Genomic DNA, 17530 nt, shown 5'->3' on the forward strand with positions numbered 1-17530 from the left:
TTTCAGCTCTGTATGTACACTTCTTGATCAAAGTCCATGTTTTTGACCTGGTGCACTAACAGTTGTGCTCCTCTAAATCCAGCATTGCACTCGTTTAAACTCGCTTACATCTCACACGGTCCCCGATGTGCTTTAAAGCTGGACCTTCAACTTAAACCTTTATTTTGTCTGCACACAGAAACCTGTAGAAGAAGACAAAGTCCAGGCTGAAGGTACGTGTGTAAAGGTGACAAAGATACCTGATGTTTTAAACTTCTGATGTAAAGAAAAACAGAAATGCAGAGAAATCAATCTGGAGATTTAATAGAAGACAGAGACATCGCCATCGTCATCATTTTAAAAAGAGGCTGCGACGTGTCGGACAAATCTATTTTAAAAAGGAGGACAGGAAAGAGTTTTGTTGCTGACACGGAGACGAGAGAGAGAAAGAGGATCGAAACAGGAAAGGTCAAAGGTCATACAAACGGTATCAAAAAGCTGGAAAAGATTCTCGTCGCCTCACGGGGAAGCTTCTGCACAGAAGTCAAACTCCCATGATGGCGTGTGCGCTCACAGCTGTCGTGCGTGTTTTATTGCTTTTAGCTGGAAAAATTAAAGACGTTGAATAAAGTATTTTTGCAGTGCTACAACTTCAAACCGATGTTTTTAACAGCCCACAGACAGAAACACAGAAATCCCTCATTAAATAAAAAATATTCTAAATGATATCAAGAATTAAGTAAACACAACAAAGGGAAAAGTATTTTCCAAAGCCACTGCATGTCAGATATATTAAGAGTTTTTTTTAAATTGTAAAAGTCTGTTTGAAATCACATCCAAAAGATTCGACCTGAGATGAGATTTCAGATTTCGTACAAATTTCATCTCAAACATTAAAGTGACCGTGTTGGGTTTAGTGTCCTCTCCTGAGACGTCAAACTTCTTCTTCACTCTCATTGGACGACGCAGAGCTCCGTGCTCGTCTCTCCGGCGTCTCTGTGAGTCCGGCTCTGAGCGTCTGACTCTCCGTCCTGCTCGTAGGACGCCGGCGGCGGCGGCGGCTCCAGACTCTGCCTCAGCTCCATCAGCAGCTCTTTGCCGTCACTCGAGGGAAGGTTTCCCAGGTAGTACTGAGGCGTGAGCTCCACCAGCCTGCAACACACACACACACACACACACACACACACACACACACACACACACACACACACACACACACACACACACACACACACACACACACACACACACACACACACACACACACACACACACACACACACACACACACACACACACACACACCACTTCACCATGAAGACAAAATGAAGGTTTACAGGCGACTCAGTCTTTAAACCCGCTCGCTGTTTTGTCGTGTTTTCGGGTCAGCGTTACGTAATAATGTTGCTGCTCTTGACCAATCAGGATCTCTAAAAGTGTCGACCTGTTTCTGAAGAGGAAGATCATTTTTCTACATCCTCACATTAAACTTCTCCAGACTTTAACCACACAGAACAGCGTGCGTGCAGGTCGACTCGTTCGCTTGATATCCTACAGGTGTCGTTAATGACAGCTTCAGGTCCCTCACAGTTCTTGTGTGACTCAGTAAATCAAGGTACAACTCATCAAGGCGGCAGCACACGAGCGCCTCACTCTTTGGTAAAATCAGCGTTTTTGTAAATGTGCCTGAAGAAGCGTTTTTGGCGAGGTAGCGGTTTTGTTCTGGTGTCAAAAAAGCATCTTACTGTGAAACAGAAAACTCTGCTGTAGCAGAGAGCGAGTGACGGCGCCTGACTCACATCTGAGGGTGGACTTCAGAGGCGATGCGGATGCAGTTGTCTCTGGAGATGGTGAACTCGTGGTAGAGCACCCAGCTGGGGGGGGCGGGGCGCGGCTCTCGACACAGGTAGGAGGAGAAGGGGTGCAGGTGAGCCACGTGGCGGTGAGTCAACAGGAGGTAGTTACCCGAGCCGTCCACATCGTGAGCCACCTGAAGACGAAGAGAGAAGCGTGCACGATCAAAGACGTGTGGGAGGAGCTCTGCAGGGCGGTGAACATAAACAAGGGAGGCGTTTACTTTGAGGAAGAAGCCGGAGATGAGCGCTCTCTTGATGTTCGTGCAGTTGTCTTGGCAACCGAACGCAGGAGGAGAAACAGGAAGCTCTATCCGCTGCATCACCTCCAAAAGCTCCGCCCTGATCACCACGGCCAATCGTAAGGCCGCGGGACTCAGGAAGTTGGTCGTGCACCACGCCTCGTCTTGATTATCTGCGTGGAACAAAGACGTCAGCGGTCAGAACTCCACAGCTTGTTTCCATAGTAACAGATTGTGACTGTGATGGAGGCTGAAGTTTACATACGCTCCATGAAGGCTTTATAAATATTAATGAGGGTCATGTGATCGCCCTCCGTGTGCATTAAAGGTCTCCAGTGAGTGACGGCCGCCTCCTCTCTGCTGGGCTCGGCTGTCACGAAGCACGACGGAGCTAAAAGAGGAGAAAGAAACAAGTTTGTTTTTACATCTTAAAGTACAACTCTGATGGTTTCAGCCTCGATGACGTTTTTAAATTCCCCCTGGTGTTTAAAATATGTACTGCAGTCTAAACTCTAATCATCACAGAGAGCTGGCTCCGCCCCCTCCTCTCTAGAGTGGATGCTCACACAAGTCAGCATGTGGTGGACACTGTAGCTTCAGTGTTTAGCCAGCTCTGCATGTGGTGGACACTGTAGCTTCAGTGTTTAGCCAGCTCTGCATGTGGTGGACACTGTAGCTTCAGTGTTTAGCCAGCTCTGCATGTAGAGACACTGTAGCTTCAGTGTTTAGCCAGCTCTGCATGTGGTGGACTCTGTAGCTTCATTGTTTAGCCAGCTCTGCATGTAGAGACACTGTAGCTTCAGTGTTTAGCCAGCTCTGCATGTGGTGGACTCTGTAGCTTCAGTGTTTAGCCAGCTCTGCATGTGGTGGACTCTGTAGCTTCAGTGTTTAGCCAGCTCTGCATGGGTCTGTAAAGCTTTCTGCGTTCTAACCTCTCTCCATGTTTCAAAAGCATCTCCAACATTGATCCTAGTTTGAGCAGCTTTCTGCTGCTGGAGCTTATTAGAAACATGCAGAGGCTTTTTAGCTCGGGTACAATCACTTCTAAAACCAACAGTTTGGTGCTTCACTTGTTTTAGCCACCTGTTAGCATAGCAGCGATAGTGAGCAGCTCGTCCACGCAGTCGTACTCGCAGGCGGCGATCAGCGCTTTGGCCAGCGACGGCTCCAGAGGAAGTTCGGACATGATGATGCCGACCTCGGACAAGTTCCCGTCATCATCCAGAGCAGCCAGGTAGTCCAGGTCCTCCAGGGCCTGCATGAGGGCCTCAGGGGCTGAGCGACAGGGAGGGGGAGAGAGAGAGAGAGAGAGAGAGAGAGAGAGAGAGAGAGAGAGAGAGAGAGAGAGAGAGAGAGAGAGAGAGAGAGAGAGAGAGAGAGAGAGAGAGAGAGAGAGAGAGAGAGAGAGAGAGAGAGAGAGAGAGAGAGAGAGAGAGAGAGAGAGAGAGAGAGAGAGAGAGAGAGAGATCTCCTCGTCACTGATCATGATCTGATGACGCAACAAGGAAGTTAAATATTTGAGTCAAGTCAATGAACTGCAGCAGACAGGGTTAAAGGTTAAAGGTCGACCACTGTGTGTGTTTGTTTCCGTCTGTCTGCAGCTATACGACATCGCCATGGAAACGTCAAACGTTGTGCGCCTGTTTGCTGTTCTCACATACTATGAACTCCTGAAAACTTCGAGAGGATTTCAGGAAGACTGCTCCGAAAAGAATCTTCCTCATTTCACACATGAACCAGCACCTAGCATGGTGCTGTCCTCGTTAGACTGGGGGGGGGGTTAATCACGATAACATGATTAGAAAATGTTTGATAAAATTTTGTTAGAATTTAACCTGCAATTACACCGCCCAACCACTGGGACATTGAAGAATAGAAGAAAAAGACGAAGAACAGCCAATCATGTCGCAGGGATGTGGGTAGGCGGGGCTTACAGATAACGGAGCGGAATGAAGTGAGCGTTAGCGTTAGCGCCACTGCAACACTACAGACCATTTACTGTTTGACACGATATGACGAGTTAATCCAATCCAATCCACTTTATTTATATAGCACATTTAAACAACAAAGAAATGTCTCCAAAGTGCTGTACATATAATAATAAAAACAATGAAACAAAAATTTCCAAGGTGCTTCCATAAACAAAACAATAAAATCAGAGTTAAAGCTGAAGGAAAGAAATGACCAAGTGTTAGACTGCACTGTAAATGACAAACAGTGTTAGCGTGAATCCTCAGTATGCTAAGTGTGATATCACTGAGTCTTCTGTACTTCAGAGGAAAAGCTTCTCTCTTCTTGTTACAGCCTTTAGAGGTACCTGGTCTGTCCAGGAACTTGCACTGTCCCATGTCGGCGATGTCGAGTCTCTTCAGCAGCAGCACCAAGTGGCTCAGGTTCTCCTCCATCACCCCGGGACAGTGAGCCTCCCCCATGCCCTCTTCATACAGAGACGGAGGGTAGAGACGGAGACACAGGCCTACAGGCAGAACACCAGGGGTTAACACAGGGACCGACAACAAAACCTCAAACTACATTTGACTGCACGCTCATGTGGAGTCCTGAGAGCTGGACTTGGGAGGTGTCGGGGATGTCAGCTGCATGCTGGGAGTTTTTTTTTTCTCTTGCACTTTTTCAGTGAGAAGGTTAAATAAATGTGAGGACTGGATGAAGCAGCAGCAGGGGGGGCGTCTACATGGTCAGGGTCCAGCAGGCTGAAGATCAGTGTCCATTGTTGCTCTTGATCCTGCCACTAGAGGGAGCCAAAGTGAAACTTGAAACACAGAGAGAAGCCTACCTGGGAGCTGGCTGTTCACTCTTTGAGTCCTCATGTCGGCCTGATGTTTGCTGATCGTCCTCAGGACCTGAGAGTTGGCTCGAATCTGTGGATTGTAAACCTGCAGCAGAAAATCAAAGTTTGAATTATATAACCATTTAACAAATTACTGTACTGTTAGGCCAATGTGCCTCTTCCGTATATCCTTATATGGGCCTCTTCCTTTTGCTCTAAACTTGCAGCATACACTCTCTATTGTCTGCTCCAGGTGCAGCACCTCAAGGACTCTTCATCAGAAACTAACACACGAACATCAACCCCACCTCCGCTAAAACGTCTGCTGACACAGCACACCAACATGTTAGAGGAGGCAACTTACTACTGTATATAATCCTGTGATTTCTTACATTCCTCGTCTACTCTCTGGTTTTGGTAGCTGACGTGCAAGTCAGCGAGGTAGACCCTCATCTGAGACGACGCCCTCGATATCTGCATTGTATCCTCCTTGCTTTATTAAACTTGCTGGTTTGTTCAATTTGAACCTGAGTCTCTTCTCTCCCTTCTCTAAGAAAACCAACATGCACAAGGTGACTTAAAAAACCCCTGAGCAGAATCGATGCACTGAGCTGATTGGTTTCGCTCTATGTGGTGTCAGACTCACAGTTTTGAGTTGAAGTCCTGTGTCGATGACGTAGCGGATCGCCGGCAGGGAGAAAGAGGCCTCTGCGAGCGTGTCGGTGAGGAACACTTTCCTCCTGACTCCAGGCGGACCTCCGGCTCCCATCGCCGACGCCTCCGAGCCGTCGCTCTCCCGCGCCGTGGACGGGTCGGCTTCGTAGACGCGCTGGATCTGCCCGCCAAGCCCCGCGTGGAGGGGGACGATCCTGAGCGCGCCGAGCTGAGGACTCAGAGCCACACACTCCTTCTCCAGCAGGGACACACACTCCTCCGCTTCCTGCACACATCAAAACAGAGACTTATTTCATTCAATACACTCTGTGTGTGAGCGGTTCATGAGCTGCATGTCTTTGGAGTTTTTAAAGTTGTAATTTCATCTGGTGATATGAGACGCTTCCCCGCTGAGTCTTGCACAGCTGGGATGGAATTTCTTTTTCATTTCATTCAGACCGGCGCCTTCGGTGCGGCGAGCGCGTCACCTTCCCGGATAATTCGCTGTTCATTGACTGTCCAGTCAGCGATTCGATCCACAGCCCCCCTTCATCATTTAACACACAGCTTTTATCTGTGATGAAGATGAAGAGGCAGCGAGGTGTGAGCGTGCAGACTCCACTCAGCATCCTTCTGTTGACTGACATTAAGTCCGTTTACACAGCACGTGGCTGATGGGTAAAACAAACTCACTACTCATTAAACATGAACTCCTGTCACAGAGGGATGCACGGATGAAGTTCGAGCTAACTTCAGGGCAAACAGGTTTTTTTATTTTGGATTTATATTTTTGTCAGTTGGCAACAAAATATAAATATAACAGCTGCTATATTTTGATGCTTTATAAGTAAACTCCAATCAAAGAGCGCAGATCCTGACCGAAGCAGAAATATGGAGCGGATCTGGAATTGGTTTGAATCAATAAAAAATTGGGACACCAAACATTCACATTAAAATCGATCTGAATTGAATGTTGAGAAAATAATAAACCTGCTAATTAAACAGATTCATAATCAGGTTTGTGAATAGACTGTTAGAGAACATTAAAGGACAAACAAAATGGGGTAAAAGCTCAGTGGAAAGAGACAGAAAACGTTTTGCTTTTTTTTTGTAAACATTTAAACTTTAAAGTTGAGTGATGTGTCTTTCAGACTACGTCTCCACCTTCTAATCCAAACTCAAAAGCCTCCTGTTCAAACTGGCGTCCTCACTCTCTGGTCCCTGTGGACTACACGTGTCCTTTGTTTTCTATGACAATGTTTGGTTTTCATATTCTGTTATTTTTGCTCTTATTCCATGTCAGACGACTTTCGGTGGCTTGACATGCGTCAAACAAATAAAAATAATAATAATAAAAGATTGTTACTATACTGCACAAGGTGTGGCTGAAGTTAGAGATAATATTGGTAGTCAGGGTGGAACTTCCTATGTAACGTGATTAGATGTGAAAACACAAGATGTTAGGTATGTAAATACATTAAACTAACTTATGTGAGCAGGAGCTGCAAAAGAAAGTATAAATACTTGTTTTCATGCCGACAGATGACAGACGCTTCTCGAGAGCTCAACAGACTCCAGGTAGGTCTTCAGTACGACTCATCATCTTTGGGTTTTTAACTTTCTACTCTGAGTAACAGCAGTGGTGTCCAAACGGGTCAAAGAATCACCACAGGTTTTGTTTCATATATTATAGTGTAAGGACGTTTTTATATTTTGACCTCTACAAAAATAACTTAAAAAAACACAATAACTAAGTAAAGTGAGAAACTATTTTGTTCTATTTTTTTTTAAACAGTAAGGCTTTTTAGATCATAATCAAAAGGTTCACAAAGAAACCCTTTAATAAAAGGAAATTAAATACTTTGATTTTTTTGTTCTTTATCTGTTTTTTTATTTGTTTGTAGTGTGGTTAATTTTTTTTTATAAAAGCTTTCTGTATTAAGCTCAGATTATTAAATAACAGTCTGCTTGTTTTACAAAAACTATGCAAAGGTTCATTTTCATAGTTAATAAAACATGGAAAATAGTCAAAGCTGTTTAAAAAAATAAAATAAACAATAACAAAACAGGGGCCAAATGGCTCCCACGTTGGACACCCCTGCATTTCCGATATCGGCAACAACTTAATATCACATACAACAAAAACAATCAGTATATCGATGGGACTGTTATTCTTTTGTTTCATGGTTTCAAAGTGATCTGAAACATCACTTCACCTTTAACAAGATGCCGATAAACTCGCTGCTTTTAAACCAAGCAGAGAGAAATGAAAATGTTTTTGGCCTCCATGAATCAAAATAAAGGTTTCAGTCACATTATGTGAGTGTTTGACGTTAATATTTAAAAATGTTGTTCACAGGATGACTCCAGCTGTGGTCTTTGTGCTTTTGGCTGTTTTGGGAGCAACATGCAGCGCAAATGGTAAAAATAAATTTGAGTCTTTGTTGAAAAACAAAACTTTGTGTCTTAATTTATTTTAAGTTCCAGTTAAATAAATGTGACGTCCTTTCTTTAGCAATTTTGATGTTAAGTTAATTTTCATGTTATTTCTGTATCTTCAACATTTCATTGTCAAGGTAATAATATTGCTGATTAACACATTAACATACTGAACAAACGTTTACAAGACTACTTTTGTTTATCTCTATCCAGCTACTAATATTGCTCGAGGTGGGAAAGTCGCTCAGTCTTCCGTGTATCCGAAAGGCCAACCAGAAAAGGCCATTGATGGAAATCGTGCAAGCGTGTGGGGGAAGGGCTCCTGTACTCACACAAAGAAAGACAAAACTTCCTGGTGGAGACTGGACCTACAGAAGGGGTACAAGATCACCAGTGTCACCATCACCAACAGGAGAGACTGCTGCCACACGAGGCTCAACGGTGCTGAGATCCGCATCGGAGATTCACTTGATGACAATGGAAACGCTAATCCCAGGTAGACCAAGAGAACTTCATGTTTCATGTCCTTTTAACACAGACACTGAAAACTAAAGAACTGATGATACCTGTTTCATAACTGATCTGCCATTTTATTTCTTACTTTAATTATCAAAAACACAACAACCTGTGAAATCGATTCCTCTGCAACAACATATGACCCACAATGTTGTTTTCATGTTTTCTTTAGATGCACAGTGATTTCAACAATAGGAGCTGGAGTCACTAAAACCTTTCAGTGCAATGGCATGGAAGGCCGTTATGTCAACATTGTGCTGCCAAACAAGAACCAGTACCTGACTCTGTGTGAAGTGGAAGTTGATGGTGAACCCTTAGGTAAAATCCTTGTCCCAGGTGAGTTGAACCATACTTTGTGTCAGACCATGCATCGATAGTTATTGAAGGTTCAATCATACGATGCTAGCTGCCGTTTTTTGCAACCTTAGTTCAGATGAACATATATTAAAGGAGACATATTGTCCCCCTTTTCAAACAGTCCCTCTGTGCTCTAAATGAAACATCTGTGTTTCTGAGCTTTGGTCTAAATATAACATGAATCAAGCAGCAGAGGAGGTTTGTGACCCTGTAGAAACCTGCTCTCTCAGAATGCTCTGTTTTGGTGTGTGTGTCTCTTTAAATAAGCCCCGCCCCCTGAGTTTTCCCAGTAGACAATACTCCTGTGTAGAGACAATAAAAATGGCGGACCTGCACAAAGGTTTAGCTCTAGTCTGGAGGTGGAGTCCATGGGGGGGAGATACCAGGGTAAGGGGAGGGGCTTTTCTTACCAGAATCCCACTGTGACATCACAAACTGAGAGCATTTGAAACTGAGCATTTTGATCTGGGTGGTATGACTTAAACAGACAATAAGAAAAGGGATGGATGGATATATTTCAAATGTTGTGGGACGATAGACACTCAGGTTACCCAAATAAATGTTCAAAAACACTTTAAAAGTAGATTTTTCACAATATGTCCCCTTTAATATACTTCTGAAACTTCCTGAAATAACTATTTGTTTATCTCTATCCAGATACTAATATTGCTCGAGGTGGGAAAGTCGCTCAGTCTTCCGTGTATCCGAAAGGCCAACCAGAAAAGGCCATTGATGGAAATCGTGCAAGCGTGTGGGGGAAGGGCTCCTGTACCCACACACGTAAAGACAAAACTTCCTGGTGGAGACTGGACCTACAGAAGAGGTACAAGATCACCAGTGTCACCATCACCAACAGGAAAGACTGCTGCCACACAAGGCTCAACGGTGCTGAGATCCGCATCGGAGATTCACTTGATGACAATGGAAACACTAATCCCAGGTAGACCAAGAGAACTTCATGTTTCATGTCCTTTTAACACAGACACTGAAAACTAAAGAACTGATGATACCTGTTTCATAACTGATCTGCCATTTTATTTCTTCACTTTAATTATCAAAAACACAACAACCTGTGAAATCGATTCCACTGCAACAACATATGACCCACAATGTTGTTTTCATGTTTTCTTTAGATGCACAGTGATTTCAACAATAGGAGCTGGAGTCACTAAAACCTTTCAGTGCAATGGCATGGAAGGCCGTTATGTCAACATTGTGCTGCCAGACAAGAACCAGTACCTGACTCTGTGTGAGGTGGAAGTGACCGGCATTGAAGCGGAAGAAGAAGAATCAGAAGAATATATCTGCAATTGAGTCTCAAACTATGTGAGATTTTTTCTTGGGCTCCAGTCGACTTTCTTTTAAATTCAAACGCAATATACTGCTTTTACCCTGTAAGAATTTTTCTTCACTGTCGGTCAATGACCATTCATTTAAACATCAGTTGAAATGAGTCGAACACACTGACATTTCTGGCAAAATTTTCTTTTGCTGTACAATTAGAGAAAATAAAAAACTTTCACCGCAGCGTTCAACCGTTCTCTTGTTTCTGTTTAACAGTTTTATGTGCTTTAAGTGAGGATGTGACTGCTGAAATGTTAAGCAAAACACTGCTGAATGAAGAAGAATTAACAAAAGCAACGGAAGAATCAGTAGAAGATGAAGAAAGAAGAAGTCGAAGTAGAGGAAATAGCAGGAGAAAAGTAGTAGAAGAAGAAAAAACAGTAAAAGTAGAACAAGAAGTAGAAGTAGAAGTAGTTGTAGGAGAAGAAGAAATAGTAAAAGCAGAAGAACAAGAAGTAAAAGGAGAATAATAAAGATAGTGGGAATGCTGTGCAAAGAATTAATTTACAATAGGAGAAGTTAAACGTTCTCGTAGACAACGTTGAGCCAGATAAACTAAGGAATAATGATAATTGCTGCCTTTACAGCCTGTTTCACTGCTGCAGGCTGAAGAGATCTATTGGTTGATTTTACCCATCAGTTGAAATGAGTCGAACACACTGACATTTCTGGCAAGATTTTCTTTTGCTGTACAATTAAAGAAAATAAAAAACTTTCGTCCCATAGACGAAAATTCGTCTATGGGATTTTTGCATTGGATTTTGGATCATTGCATAAAATAATCTCTGTGTCAAACACACGTTTCTGATGAGTTGCTGTTTTGTTCAGCGGGATAATCTTTACAGATGAACAACATTTATATGAAGTTTAAAGAGTTAATGCAGCCCAGAGAAGTAAAATGCTAACGTTATGCTCTAGCGAACTACACCGCGGTCGATCTATAATGACGTCACGAACGTTATGCTTCATCGATCTAATCATAGGATTTGACAAGCTAGCTAAACGTTAGCTTAATAAGTTGTTTATTAACCTAATATTTACAAGAACACTGAAAAACATGACTAGAGGCTGTAAGGAGGATTAGGGAGAGAGTTCCCAGCGTGATGACGTTTAATGTCTCCATGACAACCACTGTAGTTTCAGTTAGCTACTCGTTAGCAACCGCCGTTTAAAGTTCGCGTAAAAACTTTAAAATTCACACGTGGGGTCTTTGCTAACGTAGTTTAGCTCGTCTAACAAAACGTCAACATCTCTTCAGCTTGTGTTAACCACAGACCTTATTTCAGGCATCGAAACACGAACACATTCAAAATCCCCATTGACTTTTAGAGGTTAGAACCACGGCGCTAAAATGCTAACCCACTTTTGGGTTTTAGGACTCAAAATTACACCAGTCTATTGGTGAGGAGAGGAACGAAGATTAACTGGTAAACTGAGAGCTCCGCCTTTCGGCTCGGCTCCTTCTTCACCACGACGGACCGATACAGCGACCGCATGACTACGGACGCTGCACCGATCCGTGTGTCGACCTCGCGCTCCATCCTCCCCTCACTCGTGAACAAGACCCCGAGATTGAATTTCATTACCTTTCTCCCTAATTAACATATCCTCACACACATTTACTGCCACACTGAGTGGGTTAGAGGCGGAGCTATAAAGCAGCTGCGAGGGCAGATTGATTGACACATTTCTTGCTAATTCATCTAGCATACCGTACCACGTGGGAAGAACAACAGTTTGGTTACTTCACAGTTTTTCCGATGAAGAACTGGTCGCGCTTTTTATTTACCACAGAGCTGCTCTAGGCAGTCACCTGTATGCACGCGCCGCCGGCCCGGCGTGCAACCGAAATCTATCTGATTAAAAATAATAATTAAAAAAAAGCCTTCTAAAGTGTCCTCACACAATGTTTTCCTGCTTTTTACATTATGACTAATAATTATATTATCATCAAAATAAAAGATGTCTGCACCAGCATATATCATTCCATTTACCAGAACCAGTTTAAGCTTGTCATGTCACTTCCACAAACACAAGTCTGTCTGTCTCTCTGATCCTACCGTAGGTACCCAATGTACACACACATGCACGCCACAATGATACACTCTGCTGCACTGGAGCCAAGTCCTGGGATATCGTGAGGAGGGGGGACGGCGGGCCGGTTCCACGCCACTCGTCAGATATGGGCTAATATGTTTGTGCACTGTATGCACACTAACTGTACACACATACATGTACACACTGTGGTCTGGATACAGCTGCTTTTGTTTGTCCAGACGCCGAACACACACACACACACACACACACGCACACACTGAGGAGAGATGAGAGTCGGGCAGCAGGAGGCGTGGTCATGTTGACTTAAAGGGAGTTAAACGTGCATCCTGCAGAGTTCAAGGTCTGTATTTACAGAGCGCTGTGATGTGTCTGCTGCGTGTGAAGCAGGTCACCAGACTCCTGCAGAGTCTCAGGTGGAGGCGTTCGCTTTTTTCAGTCCTCGACAAGACAAAGGAGGTGAAACTCCACAACACAAAACAGTGTGAACAAAGCTCTGAGAGGGTTGTATTTCTGTGAAATAAGAGCCAGGCTGATAAGACAGTGTAGCGTGTATAAAGTAGCACTGACACCTGATAACAGGGTTTCTAAAACGTGCTGATTCCTGACCTCCTTAAACACCACATGGTGCCGTCTTAACTTCGTCACAAACAGCCGCTTTCTGCACAAACTATCTGGCAGTTTGAAAACTTTCAGTCAGGATGTGACTCCACACAAATTAAAGACCCAGGATGTGACCTTTTTGAAATGTAAGTTACCTGAGCACTGGCCAGAAACACCATCACGTCTCCTTCCTCGCCCCTCCGGTGCAGATCCAGCACCATGTGACACGCAGCAGAAACCGGTTCCCTCCCAGCGGACAGCTCCCGGTACAACGTCTCCACCCTGTTCACCTTCTCCACAGGCCTCCTCTCCTCCTCCTCCTCCTCCTCTTCATCTTCATTCGAAGGGAGGGCGGCGTCCACGCTGAGGTGAGGGACTGACGCTCCCAGGAAGGCGGAGAGGCGAGGAGCCAGCGTCGGGTGAGCGAGGAGGACGACCCGGAAGTTGTCAGGTCTCTGCCTGCAGACGTCACACAGCAGCCCCAGCAGCACGTCGGTGGGGACCGTCCGCTCCTGCAGCTCGTCCAGGACCACCACGCCGTACTGGTGCAGCAGGGGGTCTGACATCATCTCCTCCAACAGGAGGGTGTCGCTGACGAACCTGAGGAGACAACGATTTTAAACCGAGGTTCCTTCATCTAAACACAAGGCTGAAACGTTTCTCTCTCTAATAATAATAAGGGAGAGTGCAGCAGAGCACACGGGGATCATTTCACTCCCGGCCCGGACAAACAAAGAGTCGACGAGGTGCAGCTGTGGTCACAGAAAGACTCGTGTAATCCAATGAAGCGCTGATATTAGCACGGGGAGGAGAGGACGATTGTACGTGACACAAACAGGGTGAGAAAATAAAGCGAGGCGTGACTCTTCTTTCCCCAAAATTTGGACCAAAAAAAACAAAAAATCCCCAGGAGGAAGTTCAGGTTTTAAAAGCAGGACAGGTTTCCTCCCTGTGGGAGGTGAGAGCAGCTGATCCCTACCTGAGCATGGTGTCAGGTGTGCAGCTGTCATCATGAGACACTCTGTATCCGACCTCCAGGCCCAGACTCAGGTCCATCTCATCAGCCACGCGCAGAGCCAGACTCACCGCCGCCACCGAGTACGGCTGAGAGCAGCAGACCAAACCCTGAGAGAACTCGTAGGACAGAGCGAACTCTGCACACCACTGAGGAACCTGCGGCCCGACGGAGGAGAAAAAAAGAGCAGGAAGTAGTGACAGAACGTTTAATACACAAAGCATAAAATCAGTCACTCAAGTCTGACAGAGTCCAGCTTTTTGTTCGGATCTCAAACCCACTTCGACCTTCATGAGCTCATCTGAACGGACGTGAAATGAAAGTTTCTAAATATTTTATAAATACATCGAATGGTTCAGACAAAGTTCCCTGAGGTGTGTTTCACGCGTGTTGGCTGGAAACGTCACTCGGTGATAACAGTTTTTAAACGGGAGCTCCTCGGCGTGCGGATTGTTGTTACCCGACCTTTTTGTTTCTCGAGTGACTTCCCACGACACACTTTGTCCACAGGGGGCGCCAAATCCACATAAAACTGAAAGATCCTCACAGCTGCTTTTCTGAGTAAATATTTCATGTTTGATTTGAAGCTTTTTGGTGAAATGTTTAATGAGGACAAAATCCTTCATTTTTATTTACAACTCGAATAATTTATCTACATTCTCCCCTCATTTAAATCTCGAGCTACTCGAACGACCAGTTTACCGCATGCTAACGTGTTAGCAACATGAACCAGTATCGCTGCAGAGTCGGAAATCCAATCATGACATCGGATCTCGCTCAGTGTTTGTACACTAGGACGAGGATCGTCCGTCATCACGCTGTAAGACCAGGTCCAGGTCTGATCCGGCTCACCTCTGCATCGGACCAACGTGAACCCTCAGCTGCTATCGTTTACAAAGAAGGTGGAGTGTTTGTAATCCTGCGGGAGCAGCCGGACCGCGGCAAAGCACTCCTCTTTGGACCGGACCAGGACCAGGACCAAGGAAGTGGACCATGCTTGAGCACAATACGGAGTGCTCACACTAGTCAAACAAACTGGACTTTGGTGGTAAAACCTGATTGGGCGCGGTGCTGATGGTGATTTAGTGTGCGTGTGTGTGTGTGTGTGTGTGTGTGTGTGTGTGTGTGTGTGTGTGCAGTTAAAGTTTGAACGCTGCAGGTGGATCTCAGAGTCATGAAGTGAGAGTTCAGGTTACAGCGACTCAGCGTGTGAGGTTTGATGTCCTGACGAGCTGCAGTAATGAGAAGCAGGGAAAGTCCACACACACACACACACACACACACACACACACACACACACACACACACACACACACACACACACACACACACACACACACACACACACACACACACACACACACACACACACACTCGCTGGAAGAGAAACTACCTGAAGCTTTTTCTTACGGATATTTTACAACAAGGAAGGCGAAAATTAATCCAGAGACAGTTAGTGAAAAATTCTGTGTGTGTGTGTGTGTGTGTGTGTGTGTGTGTGTGAGTGTGTGTGTGTGTGAGACTTCCTGGTTACCTGTGTGCTCTTCCCCGCCCCGCTCGCTGCACTCAGCAGCACCATGTTGTGGCTCTCCAGATGCTCCAGCAGACTCTGCCTCAGTCGCCACACCGGAAGCTTCCGTCTCTCGTCCAGCAGAGAGTAGTACCGCGAGGAAAACGGCAAACCGTCGTACGGGTTCACCTCCAGGTCTCCCAGCCCGTCCTCCTCTCCTCCTCCTCCGTCGCCTTCATCATCTAAATCCCCCGAGAGGAGGGACGACAGGGAGAGGGAGTCCAGGGGCGTGTGGGGCGGGAGACGCGACCCGGGGGAGAGGGAGGCGGCAGGGGGGTCTGCTGTTGGTGATGACATCAGCAGCAGGGGGCGGGGTTGAAGACGGAGCGAGGCGATGCTTCACAGGTCAGCTGAAGAGAGAAAAGAGGGGGGACAGGTGAGGTTAGACCGCCCCTAAATCTTGAAGGGTGTCCTCAGGTGTCGTCAGGGTACCAGGACTCGAGCGTTGGCGTGCTGCTGGCGAGACGATCTGATTCTCTTCTCGTGTCACTGATGATGCACGTGGTTATGAAGCCAGTAACGGGATTGACATCTCCGTTACTCGGCTGCAAACAACGGCCCATATTCAGCTGTCACTCAAACCTCCAGCCGAGAGGTCAAAGGTCAGAGGTCAGAGGTCACACAGCGAATAGAAAAGGAGAAAACATGAAGGTAGATCTCAGGGGCCGCCTCACATCCACAGAGGCCCTTCAGAAGAACCTGTAGCACGTTTGGTATTTACCCGAGGAATGTCAGCTCCACCCACATGCCTTCGAGTGTGTGTGTGTGTGTGTGTGTGTGTGTGTGTGTGTGTGTGTGTGTGTGTGTGTGTGTGTGTGTGTGTGTGTTGGACAGCTGCAACAGTGTCTTTCCAACACTGTTACGTGTTACAAAGACAGAACCACTGTGGGAGGAAGCCGGAGTGCACAGAGACATGCAGACTCCACACGGAGAGGGAATCGAACCCCTGCAGCACCGTGCGTCACAATAATTAATCACTTTTAAAAATATATATATATCTAAAGCTTTATTTCTCTCTCTTGCTCATCTTCAAATATCTTACTAAAAATCCCAGACCGGTCCATCCAGATCCAGACATGATGACAGTAACCATTACAGTTCGTCCCTCTCACTTTCACTTTGTTGTGCTTTTTTTTTCCACCAATAAAAATAATAAGTTTGTTTGTTGTGATTAAAGTAATATTCAGCCCACATCTCTAAACTGTTTGTTGTTTATTCTTTAATAATAATAATAATAATAATAATAATAATAATGATGTAATAAAACTGCTCTTTGTCCTCCTATTATGTCTGGATTTAGGATTATCTATGATTCACCCATGGGTGGAGCCATAACTGCAGTTTCTGTGATCATCTATATACAGAGTCAACAAAGGATGCTTTTAACACTGAGGGTTTTTATTTTACATCAGGCAGCATTAGCTCTTTTTGTTTTTAAATGTAAGGTTTTGACATTTAATGGTTAAATATAAAATCGTTATTATTCTGTTGGTAATTTCAGAGGTGAGTTAATGAGCTAATTGGTTTTTCAAAATAAAATCAGGTCGTTTTCTTTTAACTTGTTAATTTTACGTGTCAGCTGACAGTCACAGGAGGGACGTAAATCAAACATTAATGTCGTTGAACAGTGATAAAGGGTGGACAGGTGAGTCTTACCTGAGGAACATCTCGCCTCTCTCTCAGGTAAATAAATAAACTGCTGTCGCTCCGTGAGACGTTACTAACCGGCTTCACATACCGGATACCGGCTCCTCACACACCAGGAAGTGATGAACAGGTAGCTCCGCACGTCTTTGTCCGTAAATATTTACCGATTCCGGTAGATTTCTGTCTGATAATGATGCTTAAAAGACGAAGGAGAGAGGAGCTCGCTGCTTCTTCTTGCTAACAGCCGCCATGTTTGCTGTGTCGAGCTGTCAAACGTCGTGCTGCGTTCAGGGCACCTCGGAACAAAAACACCATACCATACCATACCGTGCAAATGAGTGATTATTTTCTATTATATTTGTTTACAGAGGAGGATTAGGGACCGGACCAGACATGAGGAAAAATATTTGATGGGATGAAGATTGTTTTCCACATTATGGATTTCTAGAATTAAGTAGGAATACTGAG

General features: G+C 45.0%; 2 protein-coding genes across 2 annotated transcripts; one reads left to right on the plus strand and one right to left on the minus strand.

Moving 5' to 3' along the window:
- Positions 1-287: 287 nt before the first annotated feature.
- dqx1 (DEAQ box RNA-dependent ATPase 1) lies at positions 288-17374 on the minus strand. The gene is made up of 12 exons (XM_079364457.1): positions 17072-17374; positions 15380-15765; positions 13810-14003; positions 12986-13430; positions 5509-5802; positions 4869-4968; positions 4392-4550; positions 3158-3349; positions 2340-2465; positions 2057-2247; positions 1779-1969; positions 288-1131 (listed from the first exon to the last, which is right to left on the minus strand). The coding sequence occupies exons 2-12, from the start codon at positions 15710-15712 to the stop codon at positions 933-935; spliced, it is 2424 nt and encodes an 807-aa protein (XP_079220583.1). The 5' UTR covers positions 15713-15765; positions 17072-17374; the 3' UTR covers positions 288-932.
- Positions 7080-10363, plus strand: LOC306837026 (uncharacterized protein). The gene is made up of 6 exons (XM_079364462.1): positions 7080-7094; positions 7876-7937; positions 8169-8451; positions 8644-8807; positions 9486-9768; positions 9962-10363. The coding sequence occupies exons 2-6, from the start codon at positions 7877-7879 to the stop codon at positions 10140-10142; spliced, it is 972 nt and encodes a 323-aa protein (XP_079220588.1). The 5' UTR covers positions 7080-7094; position 7876; the 3' UTR covers positions 10143-10363.
- Positions 17375-17530: the final 156 nt, after the last annotated feature.

This window comes from Symphodus melops (genome assembly GCF_947650265.1).
Source record: "Symphodus melops genome assembly, chromosome: 16".
Classification (NCBI taxonomy): Eukaryota; Metazoa; Chordata; class Actinopteri; order Labriformes; family Labridae; genus Symphodus; species Symphodus melops.